The sequence below is a fragment of the Rutidosis leptorrhynchoides genome, chromosome 1 (genome assembly GCF_046630445.1).
Source record: "Rutidosis leptorrhynchoides isolate AG116_Rl617_1_P2 chromosome 1, CSIRO_AGI_Rlap_v1, whole genome shotgun sequence".
In the NCBI taxonomy this organism is placed as follows: Eukaryota; Viridiplantae; Streptophyta; class Magnoliopsida; order Asterales; family Asteraceae; genus Rutidosis; species Rutidosis leptorrhynchoides.
The window spans coordinates 106609153-106625719 of NC_092333.1; the positions used below are offsets into that span (position 1 = coordinate 106609153).

At 31.8% G+C, this 16567-nt stretch overlaps 1 protein-coding gene across 1 annotated transcript; it reads right to left on the bottom strand.

Annotated features, from left to right (window-relative positions):
- Positions 1 to 10339: 10339 nt before the first annotated feature.
- LOC139887966 (uncharacterized) lies at positions 10340 to 10882 on the bottom strand. Its single transcript, XM_071871009.1, has one exon. It carries the CDS (start codon positions 10880 to 10882, stop codon positions 10340 to 10342), a length of 543 nt encoding a protein of 180 aa, XP_071727110.1.
- Between the last annotated feature and the right edge of the window lie 5685 nt (positions 10883 to 16567).

Here is a 16567-nt window from a genome sequence, read left to right on the forward strand (position 1 = left end):
GGATGATTTTTGGTTCGGACGAGCGAATGAATAAGATTCAGAATTTGAGATAGTATATTATCATAACGAGATACTCTGGAAATGAGAGAGAAAATGGTGTCTCGAACAGGTTCACCGGTAAGTGCTTCAGGTTCTTCGCCAAGAGGGGAATGTGGTGGATGGAAGAGATCACCTTCTTCTTGTCTCCAATGATTAAGTAAGCTACGAACCCATCTCCAATTCATCTAGAATAGATGATGGCTAATTGGTTGATCTATTCCGGTTACACTGTCTTCGGAGTTCAGGTGAATATCCATATCGGAATAGCTGTCGGAGTTTAAGGAATTTGAACTTGATACGTGATCCATCTTGTATAATTAGAGGGATGATTTTTGATATGAAATAGATTATAGAATTTAGATTGGTACTCTTCAACACATAATTTACATATGTATATATAATACCAAAATCCCGTAAATTACGGAGAAATTTTCGGAAGATGTCAGGAAAAGTTTACAGTAACAGATATGCTAAGATATGAATTTTTGTCTATACACTATTTATGCAATAAATGCAGGAAAACATGTCTAGACTTAAGAATGATAAGCAGGTAATTTTCGACAAGAAATGATAAGCAAAACTTTTGACATGCAGACACGGTCGAATTCCAGACTTACTAATGCATCCTAACAACTATCAGTTAGACACACTCATGCAAGATCTGGTTCGCTAAGACCAACGCTCTGATATCAACTGTGACGATCGCTCCAAATCCATATGGACGAACACGTCATTCATCGATTTCATTGCGAGGTATTTGACCTCTATATGATACGTTTTGTAAATATTGCATTCTTTTGAAAAGGCACACCATAAATGAATATTTAAATCAAAGGTTTTTGACATCTGATGATTTCTACATATAGACAATCACCGTAATATAATAGTTTACATTAGTACTTCCGTTGACAATGCAGTCAAGAAAAGATACATGGTGATGATTTGGTGAATGCAACGTTTTCTTGAAAAATATGCTATGTAAGACTCCATGCACATAGCTCGTCTAACATATAAGCAACCTGCAGAAGACTTTTAGGGAACCTGAAAATAAACATGCTAACAAGTGTTAACACAAAGGTTGGTGAGTTCATAGTTTTAATGTTTTGCATAATCTGTACATAAAGGTGGATTACAAGATTTCAGTTGTTTCATCCAGAAACATTTATCAAAATATTCTACAAGATTGAGCACCCTGGTAACTAAACTTTAACGTCTATATAATAAGTACCCATGTTTTAACATACATGCAACCAACATGTACAATACATGCAAACCAACGTGTACTAACCTCAAATAGCATACGTCTGTTTTATAGTTCAGGCTAGGGTTTCTATACCTGGAACAGACGGGGATGTCAATCCCTATGGATCCATATATAACTACTCGCGCCCACCAGTTCTTATAACCGGCAGTTACTAGTTACCAAAGCTAAGGGATTTTCGGTTCAAACTCAGTGTAGAATTAAGTATGTACTTGTGTCCATTGTGTTTAAAATAAAGTGCATGTATTCTCAGCCCAAAAATATAGATTGCAAAAGCAATTAAAAAGGGAGCAAATGAAACTCACCTTAGCAGCACATATAGTCGTTCACCGAAATGTGACCGAAACTTGGAATACCAAATAACAGTAGATCTCAACCTAGAGAACATATGTTGGTCAATAATTGTCTATCAAGCTAGGTCAGGTCATAGTGTATCACAATCCTAATGCTCAAGATCAACATACAAAATTTATCCAAAGTCGTTTCAAAAAGTCAATTTTGACAATAGTTCAACAAAACGAGACGTGCCTTATATAAGGATTCATTTACTCAGCTGGTAATATTCAAAAATCTAATTTATCAATCTTACAATCAAGTTGTTTAAATATTAATTGCAGATTCAAAAGCAATTCCAATTAACGTCAATCATAATTCAATTGACCATATCTTTTAATTCGTTCATCGAAATTACGCGATTTCTAAATGAAAAGTTATTAATTTTTCGACAGTTTTTCAATGACATGCATATCATATACCTTTTATCAATAATATATGTATCAAATTCGTGATTCATCATAAACTATGTAACGACAAAATTAAAGCATACAAGCATTCATAAACATATATACTCGAGCACTCGACATGGATATACTATTAATATATAAAAGATAAGATATAAATGCTTACGTATCAATATTGTGATTCAATATTGTAGAAAAGTACGTAGACACAACGGAGATGATAAATACTAGTTTGAATTGCGAACAATACTCACGAACATTACCCATAACCTCCATAGTTATAACCCATAGTTTCCCAAGCTCTATCCCGCTCGGAAGGCTTGTTTGAAAATAATTCGCTCATGACCTCGTCGTAGTATTTTATGTATAATAATACTAATAATAATACTCCTAACTATAAGATTAATAATAATATTAATCTTAATAATAATAATATAAATAATAAATATAAATAATAAATATAAAATATAATAAGGAGTAATATAGATATTAATATGTGTGTGTGTGTTGAGCAAACTGGCCAATTTATAGAATGTTTCTGAATTTTGACTGCCATGCGATCGCATGGGTTTTATGCCTATTTCTCATGCGGTCGCATGGCCCCAAAATCCAGCTCACAATTTTTTTATTTTCTTGTTTGTCGACATATTATTATATATATATATAATATATATATAATATATATATATATAATTTATATTAATTATATATATATTATATTATATTCATGTACATAGTTGACTTATAATTTTAGGTCCGTTGACTCGTACGTTGATACTCGACTCGTGTACCACTTTCGGTTTTTCGAACGCACTTTCGTACGTTTAGAAAACTAGCCTTTTACGTTACGCGACGTGTACCCTTATTAATAATTTGACTTACTCATCAATAAATTACCTTATAAAAAATGTAACTTATAAAATTGAGCATTGTGGTCATTTGCTTCTATAAATCAGTGACTCGTTGTTTATGAAAATATATTATTTTAAATCAGGACGTTTTTTTTGACTAAGTTAATATTATATTTTTGTAAATATATATATATATATATATATATATATATATATATATATATATATATATATATATATATATACGTATATTTTCCAATCCAATTATAATGGTTCGTGAATCGTCAGGGTTTGGTCAAGGTTAAATGAATGTATGAATACAGTTTACACTTCTTGAGATTCAACTTAACAAACTTTGCTTATCGTGTCGGAATAATATAAAGATAAAGTTTAAATTTGATCATAAATTTCTGGGTTGTCACACAAGAGCATAGTAGAAATTAACGGATTCCTCCGGTGGAAGATGAAAAGAAGAATGACAGATGTGATAGTCAAGAATATATCAAGAATTAAAACTGGATGGAACATATTGACGAATGTTTTGGAAATACGAAGAAATGAAGAAAGTATAAAAGATGGGAGATGTGGAAATAAGAAAACGCAGGAGGTTGATTTATAGTAAAATATTCGACAGAGAAATAAATCGAGACAGATTATTGCATTAAATCGAAGAGGATCATAATTTCCTTAATCGCCGAAGAATAAAATATTATACAGATTACAAAGATTTTCTTTAATCCAGAGATCAACTGTGATGACGTCAAAAGATAAGACGAATCCCTATTTTCTCATTTCACTCTTTTACGATAGCTTCACTCATACGTTTCGAGTAATCGAATTATTTTATCCATATTTCTCAATCATGATAAAACCTTATGAAATAACTTATATTCGTCATAATAACATTCTTATTGTTAGCCATGACGACCTCGATCAAATTTCGGGACGAAATTTCTTTAACGGGTAGGTACTGTGACGACCCGAAAATTTCCGACCAAATTTAAACTTAATCTTTATATAATTTTGACTTGATAAGCAATGAATTTTAATAAATCTTGAACCTCCAAAAAGAGTTTTACACAAGCTTTTGGTCACCCTTTTATTCCGACGATTCACGAACATCATAACTTGATTTAATTGTTTAATTGTTTAATTATTGTGTATATATATGGATTTATATATATTTAACTTGAAAATATGATAATTAAATATCTCATTAAGTATATTAACAAAGTATTATATATATATTTTCATACTACTAATTTAAAGAGTTTTCAAACAATATGTATATTACTATTTAAACGACGTAATTAACTTATGTTAAAATGTATTTACATATAATGTATTACGAGTGTAAATACATCATTACAAGTATTAATACACTTTATAATATACCAATACATATAAAGGATATCTATACTCGTATTTCCGTTCAATTTCCTCAAAGAATCCTACTCGCATTCATACGGTATTTTTACACGTATTATACACAGCTACTAGAAGTATTTACTATTGGTATATACCAATAGAAATCTGCAATTATTTGTGTAATATGTCATCCATGACCTAATCAATTTAATATGTCATGCATGACTTAATACAATTTAACTTATCTTAGATATTTTCACTAAAAGCCAAAATTATAAGCTTATAAATAAGGACCATTTTAACTCATTTTTACTCCACATTTTCTAAAACTAAAAACACACACTTGAATGCTCGCATATCATACTTTAATCTCAGAAACTTTCCTCTTCATAATCAAGGTAAAATACTTCTCAAAATCCTTGTTCAATTCCTTGTATAATTGCTATCTTATTATACTTATAAAACTTGTAAAAACTAGAACTTATTTTGGTGAACACCAAGCTTGTTTGAAAAACTAATCTAATCTTTCTAACTTAACTCTAATAACACTTATTTATATGTATTATGATGTTATATTAAGTTAATATAAGAACTTATAACTTGTACATATGAAGAACACCTTGAAACTTAACATATATCCTTTAATCTCCATTCGGTAAAAAGCGGGCTGTTTTGGGTTGGGAATTAAAAACCTATCTTAGACTTTGAGTTCGAGGCTAAGACTTTGGAAATATATTAATATATGTAAATAAGACTTCCAGTATTTTTTTCATAATTTTAGACAAAGTGGAAGTATTTTATCAAAAATCATATATTGGGTGGATGCCGAAATTTTTCCAAATCTGTCCACCGACACAAAAAGAGGGTAAAGCTCTAACAATTACTACTTAGGATGAACTTTTTGAATTGGTTTTGTAAAAATTAACTTCTTAAGGAATCCATAGCAATTTGATTCACTTTAAACGGAGTTGTAATGAATATTTGAGCAAAACAAAATCTGCTAAAATTAACGTTGTATGGACGAAATTTATATTGTAAAAAACTATATTAACCATATCCTTGCTAACTTTTCCTATATCCTATATATATTTGGACATGTTATCATTAGTATAACAAAATATTATAATCTTAGTTAATTCTGAGATTGTATATATATATATATATATATATATATATATATATATATATATATATATATATATATATATATATATATATATATATATATATATATATATATATATATATATATATATATATATATATATATATAATAATCTTGGTACATTCCATGACAATAAGTATACAATACGTTTTGATAAATCCTAAGACAATAAGTATACAATACGTTTTGATATATTCTAAGACAATACGTATACAATACGTCTCTGGGCTGATGTAAATACAATACGTATACAATACGTCGTGGGGTAATTCTAAGATTATATATATACCGATTATCGGACTGTTGGACATTTCGGACTACAAACAAAGGAATACTAACATAAAATGTTAAAAATTATTATATAAGTATTCTATGAACTTGTTTTATTTTATTCATATGTCGTATTATTATCTGAATCTTTATTATTGTTATAGGTTCGTGAATCCAAGGACGACGGTCATATTTTTAATAAGTTGAAAACTTATTATTAATATACTTATACTACTGTGAGTATATAGTCCCATTTTTAAACTCTAAAAATTTTTTGGGATGAGAATACATGCATTTTATGTTTTACGCCATGGACACAAGTACTTCAAATATATTCTATGTTGAGTTGTACCACCTTGCATATCTTCCCTAAATAGCTTGGTAACTAATATTTACATGTTGTAAGAACATATAAGCGCGAATCCTATTGATAGATCTATCGGGTTTGACAACCCTAACCGGGCTAGTCGCTCTAGTATCGCAAACGGTTGCATAGTACTTCATTTTTACTACACTTGGTACAGTGTAGGGAGATTTCATAATAAAGGGAATATGCCACATTAATGGTTAAGTATGGTTACCGAAGCGCTCAACAACTTATAGAATACTTTTATACACTTGCGAGTGTACATATATTTATAACTATGAAATCTTATGGTCTATATTTATATCGATGCTAAACCTATATATCTCACCAACCTTTGTGTTGACTGTTTAAGCATGTTTATTCTTAGGTCCTTAAGAAAGTCTTCCGCTGTTGCATTATCTGAGCAAGCTGTGCAAGGAGTCTCATGTTTTTGTTTAAGTGAAGTGTTGCATTCAATAAAACCTTCGTCATGTATTATATTCAACTTTTATGTCACGTGTGTAGTATTTGGAAACCGATATATTATGGGGATTATTTCTTAAATAATCGCCCACTTGTTTAAAACATGCATTATGTATAATAATGGTGTGCTTTTTATGAAACGGATGCAATAATTTCTAAAATGTATCATATAGAGGTCAAATACCTCGCTATGGGACAAATGAATAACATACTACGTTTATAGTAATATGGACGAGTCGTTTCAGTATATAATCGATGTCGACAGAGAAGAAAACAAGATGTGAGCTGTAAAGTTGACTCATGTGATCACATGAGGTGCCAGACCAGAAAAATTCTATAAATTCCATCATTTTGCTCATTCTAGTTTCATTCTAAACATAATACTTCGTATGTTATTATTAATATTATTATTATTATTATTATTATTATTATTATTATTATTATTATTATTATTATTATTATTACTATTATTATTATTATTATTATTATTATTATTATTATTATTAGTATTATTATTCTTATTCTTATTCTTATTATTATTATTAGTATTAGTATCATTATTATTATTAGTATTATTATTATAATGATACAAAATAATACTACATAAAATACTACGACGGGGTTATGTTCAAGTGGTTTTCAAAATGAGTTAAAACTAAGGAATTTACAGGTTATAGCTAAGGAGGTTATTGGTATTGTTCGTGAATCAAAGGCCAACCTAGCTCTTACCATTTACGTTACGTCTGCATACTTTTCCTGCAATATTGAACCACAATATTGATATGTGAGTTTATAGATCCCTTTTTAATTGCTTTTGCAATCTATATTTTTGGGCTGAGAATGCATGCACTTTATTTTAAATGCAATGGACACAAGTACATACTAAATTCTACACCGAGTTTGAACCGAAAATCCCTTAGCTTTGGTAACTAGTAACTGCCAGTTATAAGAACTGGTGGGTGCGAGTAGTTGTATATGGATCCATAAGGCTTGACATCCCCGTCTGTTCCAGGTATAGAAACCCTAGCCTGAACTATAAAACAGATGTATACTATTTGAGTTTAATACACGTTGGTTTGCGTGTATTGTACATGTTGGTTGCATGTATGTTAAAACATGGGTACTTATTATATATACGTTAAGTTTAGTTACCAGGGTGCTCAATTTCGTAGAATATTTTGATAAACGTTTTGGATGAAACAACTGAAATCTTGTGGTCCACCTTTATATACAGAGTATGTGCAATATTAAAACTATGAACTCACCAACCTTTATGTTGAAACTTTTAAGCATGTTTATTCTCAGGTTCCTAGAAATCTTCCGCTGTTTGCTTATACGTTATACAAGCTATGTGCATGGAGTCATACATGCTTTATTCGATAAAACTTTGCATTCACAAAATCATCACCATGTATCTTACTTTGACTGCATTGTCAACGGATGTATTATTGTAAACTATTATTTACGGTGATTGTCTATATGTAGAAATCAACAGATGTCAAAAACCTTGGAATTAGATGTTCATTTATGGTATGCCTTTTCAAAAGAATGCAATGTTTACAAAATGTATCCTGTAGAGGTCAAAACCTCACTATGAAATCAATGAATAACGTACCGCGTTAATAGCGATTTTGGCGGGTCGTTACACAAAAGATGAATCTCCCACCCATAAATCTTTCCAAAATCTTGTGTTCATGCCATTTCCAACCCTTTTCTTAAAGACATCGTTTGCAATGATGTTATCTTTATGTAGTGTACCCCAAGTACCAACTATTCTGCCCCATGTACTTGTTTTGTGCAAAGTCAAGTTTGAACCAGAACCTTCACATCCATATATTGCTTTAATTATTCTAGCCCATAACATATTAGGATTGATCAATAGACACCATTTCCATTTCAACAAAAGCACTAAGATGAAAGCTTTCAAGCTCCCAACATTTAACCCTCCTTTATCGTGGCTAGCTAAAATTTGATCCCATCTAACTCACGCCATCTTAGAATTCTCTGAATCTCCACCCCAAAAAAACTTCATTATGTTTTTTCCAAACGTTTTAAAATATCTGAAGGACATTTGAAAATCGATAGGAAGTAAATTCCTAATCCACCCAATACAACTTTAATCAATGTTAGTCTACCTCCGACTGATATCGAGTTCGATTTCCATGATGATAGCTTTTTATCAAATCTATCCACCAACTCTTTCCAGTTAGATAAGGAATTCATGTTTGCACCTAACGGTAACCCAAGATACTTAAACTGAATGGAACCCGCTAAGCATCCCGTTTGATTCGCCATAATATTCAATTCCGATTGATTAACTCCAATCCCATAAACATTTGACTTCTCAACATTTATATTCAGTCGTGATGCCCGTTGAAAATCATTCGGGATTTGAACCACATTTCCAAGATTCGAAGAACTCCATTCTGAAACTATCACTACATCATCTGCGCAAAAGAGGTGTGACACATTATAATGAGGATTACCAACCATAGCTCATTGAAATAAACCTGCATCTACACCTTCCTTGAGCAAAATGTGTAATCCTTCCATTAAAATCATAAAAAGAAAAGTACTTAATTGATCACCCTGACGGAGTCCCTTTTTAATAGGGAACTCATCAGTCGGACTACCGTTAATAATAACTGAGGATCTAGCTGAACACAGACACATCTTGATCCACAATCTCCATTTCACACCAAAACCAATCCTCATGATCATATAATCCGGAAATTGTCAATTAAATGTATCGTATGCTTTTTCAAAATCTACTTTAAAAATCATCAACTTTCGGTTTTTTTCTTTTGTACCAATCGATCATCTCACTTAAAATTAAAGGTCCATCCAGAATTTGACGACCGGATATAAAAGCCGATTGAACATCGCTAATGATTTTGTCCATGACATAAATAAATCTTTGAGCAAGTAACTTGTAAATAATTTTGTAAATCATACCAATTAGCGATGTAGGGCAAAAATCCTTGATACTGGTCGATTTTATGATCACCTTAGGGATCAAGGCAATGAACGCGGACAACTACCCTTTGTTTAAAACTCCAGTATCGAAAGCTTGATTAACTGCATACACTACACTTGTAAATAATTTTGTAAATCATACCAATTAGCGATGTAGGGCGAAAATCCTTGATACTGGTTGATTTTATGATCACCTTATGGATCAAGGCAATGAACACGGACAATTACCCCTTGTTTAAAACTCCAGTATCGAAAGCTTGATTAACTGCATACACTACATCAGACTTCATAAAATCCCAAAAGACTTGAGAAAAAAGAAGGAAAAACCATCCGGTCCAGGAGCCTTATGACTACCGCAGTCCCAAACGGCCATCTTTATTTCTTCCTCCGTGAATTCTCTTTATAACCAAACTTGATCAGACTGCTCTAATCTGTGAATGGGAGTTATATTCGGGTTTACACTCCCTACTGTGTCCGCATCAAATTTTTTAGAGTAAAACTCAAAAAAGGTTTTCTTTGATGTCAATATGATTATCATTCCAAACACCATCAATGGGTATGCCGTTTAATTGCTTGTGCTACCTTTTTTTATTTATAATACCATGAAAAAACTTGGTGTTTTCATCACCTTCGATGTCCCAATTAATCTTTGCTTTCTGTTGTAAATCCAAATCTTCCATTCGGGTTATATCTTCAATTTTCACCAAAATCGTTGTCCTCTCGTCTAACTCCTCAAGAGAGGCACAAGAGTTTTCCATTTTAATTTCAATCTCCTTTATTCTATCCCTTAACACAGCCACACATCTCCTTTCCGCATTTATGTTGTTTGCTACCCATGATTTAATTTTTTGCTTCAGCCTTCGCATTTTCTAAAACAAAATATACATTCATGTCATCTTCTATCCATGATTTCTCCACAAAAGTTTTGAAGCCATCCCTTTGCATCCATGAAGAAAAAACTTTAAAAGGAATATGACCAAAATCTTTGCTATCTACATGGAAAAACAAAGGCACGTGATCCGACCAACCCCGATTAAAAGCGTCTAACCTTGCATCATGAAAAATTCCAGCCACTACATGGGATATCAGAAATCTATCAATCAAGCTCATTTTAGTTCCCGATTTTTTCATCCATGTAAATCTTCGACCTCCTATTGGCATATCAATCAAACCACCATTGTTAATAAAATTATTAAAGTGGTTTGCTTCAATAGGATTAAAAATCGTGCCAAATCTGTCCGCCTCTTCTCTAACTTCGTTAAAATCACCGAAAATAGTGTATAACCCATCGTGTCTTTGTTTGAACTCGGATAAAAAATTCCAGAGACGAATTTTCCCCCATCTCTTACGGCCCGTAAATGTTAACAATGAAAAATGTATCATCTGCTCTAGTCCATGTACCCTTGACAATCACATAATAATCTCTACACCAGATCTGATCTTTTAGAAAAGTAGAAGGATACCACATAGAAACAATTCCTCCTAAACGACCTCTCGACAAAGAACAAGCAAAATCACAGTTAAAATTTCCCCACATCGTCTTTAAACGAAATTGTTCTAATATTTTTACATCATATAATATTCTTAACATGTGCTCTTAAAGCATTACTCATAAAGGTGTGCATAATACGGGAAAAAACTGAAAAAACCGAGGATCACACCGAACCGGACCAAAGAATTTCGGTACGGTCCATGGTCCTTAAATTTCATATTTTTCAGTCCTTGGTATGGGACGGACCGAACCTAAAAAACGGAAAAAATACCGGACCGAACTTTTAATCACTTATATATTATATTTAATTTACTAATTGGTTAAAATTAGGGATGTACATGGTACGGTTCTGTGATGACCCGGAAATTTCTGACCAAATTTAAACTTAATATTTGTATGATTAATATTTTCGACGCGATAAGCAAAGTCTGTAAAACTGAATCTCAAAATTTTTGAACTACTTTCATATATTCAAATACCTTTCGGTTGTTCTCAGCGATTCGTGAACAATTATATGTATATAGATACATATATATATATACACTATAACTTGAAAACGTAACAATGTATTAATTGTTTGATACCGTACATTAAACTTATTGGTTTAAATATTTATTTGAATATATATGATAAGTTGGAATATTAATTGTATGAATAACTTACGACGTATATTTAAAACGTGTTTATGAATGTTGAAAATATATATTAACTTGGTCATAAAACGATTTGTTATTTTATATATATATATTAACAAATAGCGAGACAATGATTTATAGAAGTAAATGACCAAAACACTCGAAAGTTTAAGATACACTTTGAATGATATGGTTTAGTGATAATTTAAGACTATATTTTGACAAAGGTACGAGTCACAAAACGTAAATTGCGAGTTTTCTAAGCGTACGAAAATGCGTTCGAGAAATCGGAACCGGGACATAAGTCGAGTGACAACGTACGAGTCATCGGAACGAAAATTACAAGTCAACTATGCACATGAATTTAATATAATATATAATTAATTATTTAAATTATATATATTATATATATTATATTTAATTATGTCGACAAACAAGAAAACAAAAATATGTGAGCTGGATTTGACGGCCATGCGATCGCATGAGAAATAGGCATAAAACCCATGCGATCGCATGGGCATCAGAATCAGGAATTATGCCTATAAATACCAGGTTTCTGCGCGAGTTGTTTTACACATATATTACTATGTGTAAATTTATTTATTTAAATTATTATTATTATTATTATTATTATTATTATAATTATTATTATTATTATTAAGATTATTATTATTTATTTTATTATTATTAATAGTATTATTATTATTATTATTATTAATTATATCACTTAAAATACTACGACGAGGTCATGAGCGTGTCACTTTCAAAATGGGTTTTCAAGTGGGATAGAGGTAAGGAAACTATGGGTTATTACTAAGGAGGTTATGGGTATTGTTCGAGGGTTTTGCTCGTAAGTCAAACCTAGTGTTTATCATCTCCGTTACTTCTACGTACTATCCTACAATATTGAATCTCAATATTGATACGTAATCACTCATATTTTATCTTTTATATATTAATTGTGTATCCATGTCTAGTGCTCGAGTATATATATTTATACATACGTGTATGCTAAATTTCGTCGTTAAACAGTTTATAATAGATCACGAATTAAATACATATATTACTGGTAAAAGGTATATGATATACATGTTTTTGGAAAGCTGGCGAAAAATCAATAACTTTTCATTTAGATATCGAATAATTTCGATGAACGGATTAAAAGATATGAGCAACTGAATTATGATTGAAGTTAATTGAAATTTCTTTTGAATCTACAATTAAGATTTAAACAACTTGTTTACGGGATTGATAAATTGGATTTTTGAATATTACCAACCGAGTAAATGAATCCTTATATAAGGTACGTCTCGTTTTGTTAAACTATTGTCAAAATTGACTTTTTGAAACGACTTTGGATAACTTTTGTATGTCGACATCGAGCATTAGGATTGTGATACACTATGACCTGACCTAGCTTGATAGACATTTATTGACCAACATATGTTCTCTAGGTTGAGATCTACGGTTATTTGGTAATCCGAGTTTCGGTCACATTTTGGTGAACGAATTTATATGCTGCTAAGGTGAGTTTCATATGATCCCTTTTACTCAATATATTTTTGGGCTGAGAATACATGCGACTGTTTATAAATACTAAAAATACTAGATTTATATGCGCGAGTTTCATTTGCTCCCTTTTAAATGCTTTTGCAATATATATTTTTGGGCTGAGAATACATGCACTTTATTTTAAACAATGGACACAAGTACATACTAAATTCTATACTGAGTTTGAACCGAAAATCCCTTAGCTTTGGTAACTAGTAACTGCCGGTTATAAGAACTGGTGGGCGCGAGTAGTAGTATATGGATCCATAGGGCTTGATATCCCCGTCCGAGCTAGAGCGCTAGCCTTTTAACGGACGTATGCTATTTGAGAAGCGTACACGTTGGTTTGCGTGTACTATTAAGATGATTATACAAAGGGTACAAATTATATATACGTTAAGTTTAGTTACCAGGGTGCTCTGTTATGTAGAATCTATTGATAAACGTTTCTGGATGAAACAACTGAAATCTTGTGATCCACTTTTATATACAGATTATGCGAAACACTAAAACTATGAACTCACCAACCTTTGTGTTGACACTTGTTAGCATGTTTATTCTCAGGTTCCCTAGAAGTCTTCCGCTGTTTGCTTACATGTTATACAAGCTATGTGCATGGAGTCTTGCATGCTTTATTCAAGAAAACGTTGCATTCACAAAATTATCACCATGTATCTTATTTTGACTGCATTGTCAACGGAAGTACTATTGTAAACTATTATTTACGGTGATTGTCTATATGTAGAATTCATCAGATGTCGAAAACCTTTGATTTAAATATTCATTGATGGTGTGCCTTTTCAAAAGAATGCAATGTTTACAAAACGTATCATATAGAGGTCAAATACCTCGCAATGAAATCGATGAATGACGTGTTCGTCCATATGGATTTGGAGCGATCGTCACAGTTGGTATCAGAGCGTTGGTCCTAGTGAACCAGGTCTTGCATGAGTGTGTCTAACTGATAGTTGTTAGGATGCATTAGTAAGTCTGGACTTCGACTGTATCTGCATGTCAAAAGTTTTGCTTATCATTTCTTGTCGAAAATTATATGCTTATCATTCTTAAGTCTAGACACGTTTTCCTGCATTTATTGCATAAATAGTGTATAGACAAAAATTCATATCTTAGCGTATCTGTTACTGTAAACTTTTCCTGACATCTTCCGAAAATTTCTCCGTGATTTATGAAATTTGGTATTATATATACATATGTAAATTTTGTATTGAAGAATACCAAACTAAATTCTATAATCTAATTCATATCAAAAATCATCTCCCTAATTATACAAGATGGATCCCGTATCTAGTTCAAATTCCTTAAACTCTGACAGCTATTCCGATATGGATATTCACCTGAATTCCGAAGACAGTGTAACCGGAATGGATCAACCAATTAGCCATCATCTATTCTGGATGAATTGGGGATGGGTTCGTAGCCTACTTAATTATTGGAAACAAGAAGAAGGCGATCCCTTCCATCCACCACATTGCCCTCTTGGCGAAGAACCTGAAGCACTTACCGGCGAACATGTTCGAGACACCATTTTCTCTCTTATTTCCAGAGTATCTCGTCACGATAATATACTATCTCAAATTCTGGATCTTATTCATCCGCTCGTCCGAACCGCCAATCATCCCGGTGTAGTAGAAGAAGTCAACGAACTTCGCGCTCGGGTGGTGGCTTTGGAGAATATGGTGCAAAGGTTGCAAGCACAAGCAGCATCACCAGCATCAATAGTACCATCGACAACAACACCAACAGTACCATTACCACCACCAACAACATTCGCATTGCAAACCTCAACTTCACAATCTGTTCCACGAGCATCAACGTCATACGCACCGTAGTTACCAAGAAATACCAGCAACAATAACCGATGAAGTATTAACTCATTTCCCCTGAAGAAATTTTATGTATATTTAATATATATGAATTTTGAAATCAAAATAAATCTTTTCGTACTAAGCTATTACGTGTGAATCTTAACTGGTAGGTACTACTCGGTTAGTTCATATTAATAATATGCAATGATGTACATCCTTCCTTAACAACTTAACCATTGTTAACTACAATCTCTGTTCCAATTTAATGAATTCCATTTCATAATAAACCAAGTGTATTATTCAATTACATAATTGATTTTACATTTTCATTTTCGATATACTCGAAACTTTCCAGAAAACATCATTTTTACCTTTCGAAGTTAGCAAGAGTTCCATAAGCACCAACATGATTCACTGTGGAAATATCAATAAAACTGAATAACGAATTATTGATTACATTAGTAAAATACTCCACGAAGATTATGAAATCTTTAATGTTTTAAAGATTATTCATTTCTATTCCAGCCAAAAATTAAATGAGCTTAATATGATATTAACTCATTAAATCTGCGTTACATCTGAAAAAAATATACATACATATATTTTCATAAAGACGGTAATAAAAATTCTTTTGTACAAAATATTACTTGTGAAATCTTTAACGGGTAGGTAATTCCCGGGAAATATATAAGTTCACAATTAATATGTTATACTGTACATTCTTCAACTTTGATTCAAAAATTATTAACTATGCTCACAGCGATATACAATCGTTTCCATACAAATTCAATTACATATTCTGATATTGACGGATCAGAATCCAAGTCAAGATTTAACGGGTGACATCATTCTTAGATCTCTACATCTTTCAAAGCTATATTTTGACTTCAAAAATGTGAAAGATCCTTTAGCATTGTTATTACTGAAAATAACCTTGCAATTTCTTTTCAAAGTATCCAGTATTATCAACCGTTCAACCAGTTAACGACGACCTTTCAGACTTGTAACTTTGGCATATACATTTTTGTTATCGGGGAACCTTTCATATTCCACCACATTAGCAGTAAACTTATCAACAACTTCATTAATCATTAAGCCTCTTCGAAAAATCACGATAATTATTCATTGAAACTCTATCAAGTACTCATATACAACTTTTAACAACAATTGTCATACCAACTACTGGGAATTAGCAAATCAGTATTTTGAATTTCGTAGCAATTTTTCGCCAACAGTTATATATATACATATAACGTTTACCTTCAAGACTTACAGACTTCGAATGTGAAGTTTCTGAAAAACACCCTAAACTATGAACTAGTTCTCGAAATCTTGAAAAATGCTGATGAAGCATCAAAAACTGTAAACGACTTTAACAGTCAAAAGTTTGATGATAAAGAGTAGTGTATTGGCAAAGCTCAGAAAAATTTTGGTACTGAAAAACGGATTGAGCAAAGTATGAAGGAGGCTGTGGATAAATCACAAAGACTAAACCTGCCTTCAAAGAATCTAAATGATTTAGTATCTGCTGAAGTCATTAACGAATACCTTGCTTCCGAATCTA

Bases quoted from the DNA above. Each gene is read 5' to 3' on its own strand.
- LOC139887966 (XM_071871009.1), bottom strand. From the start codon at position 10,882: ATGATACATTTTTCATTGTTAACATTTACGGGCCGTAAGAGATGGGGG.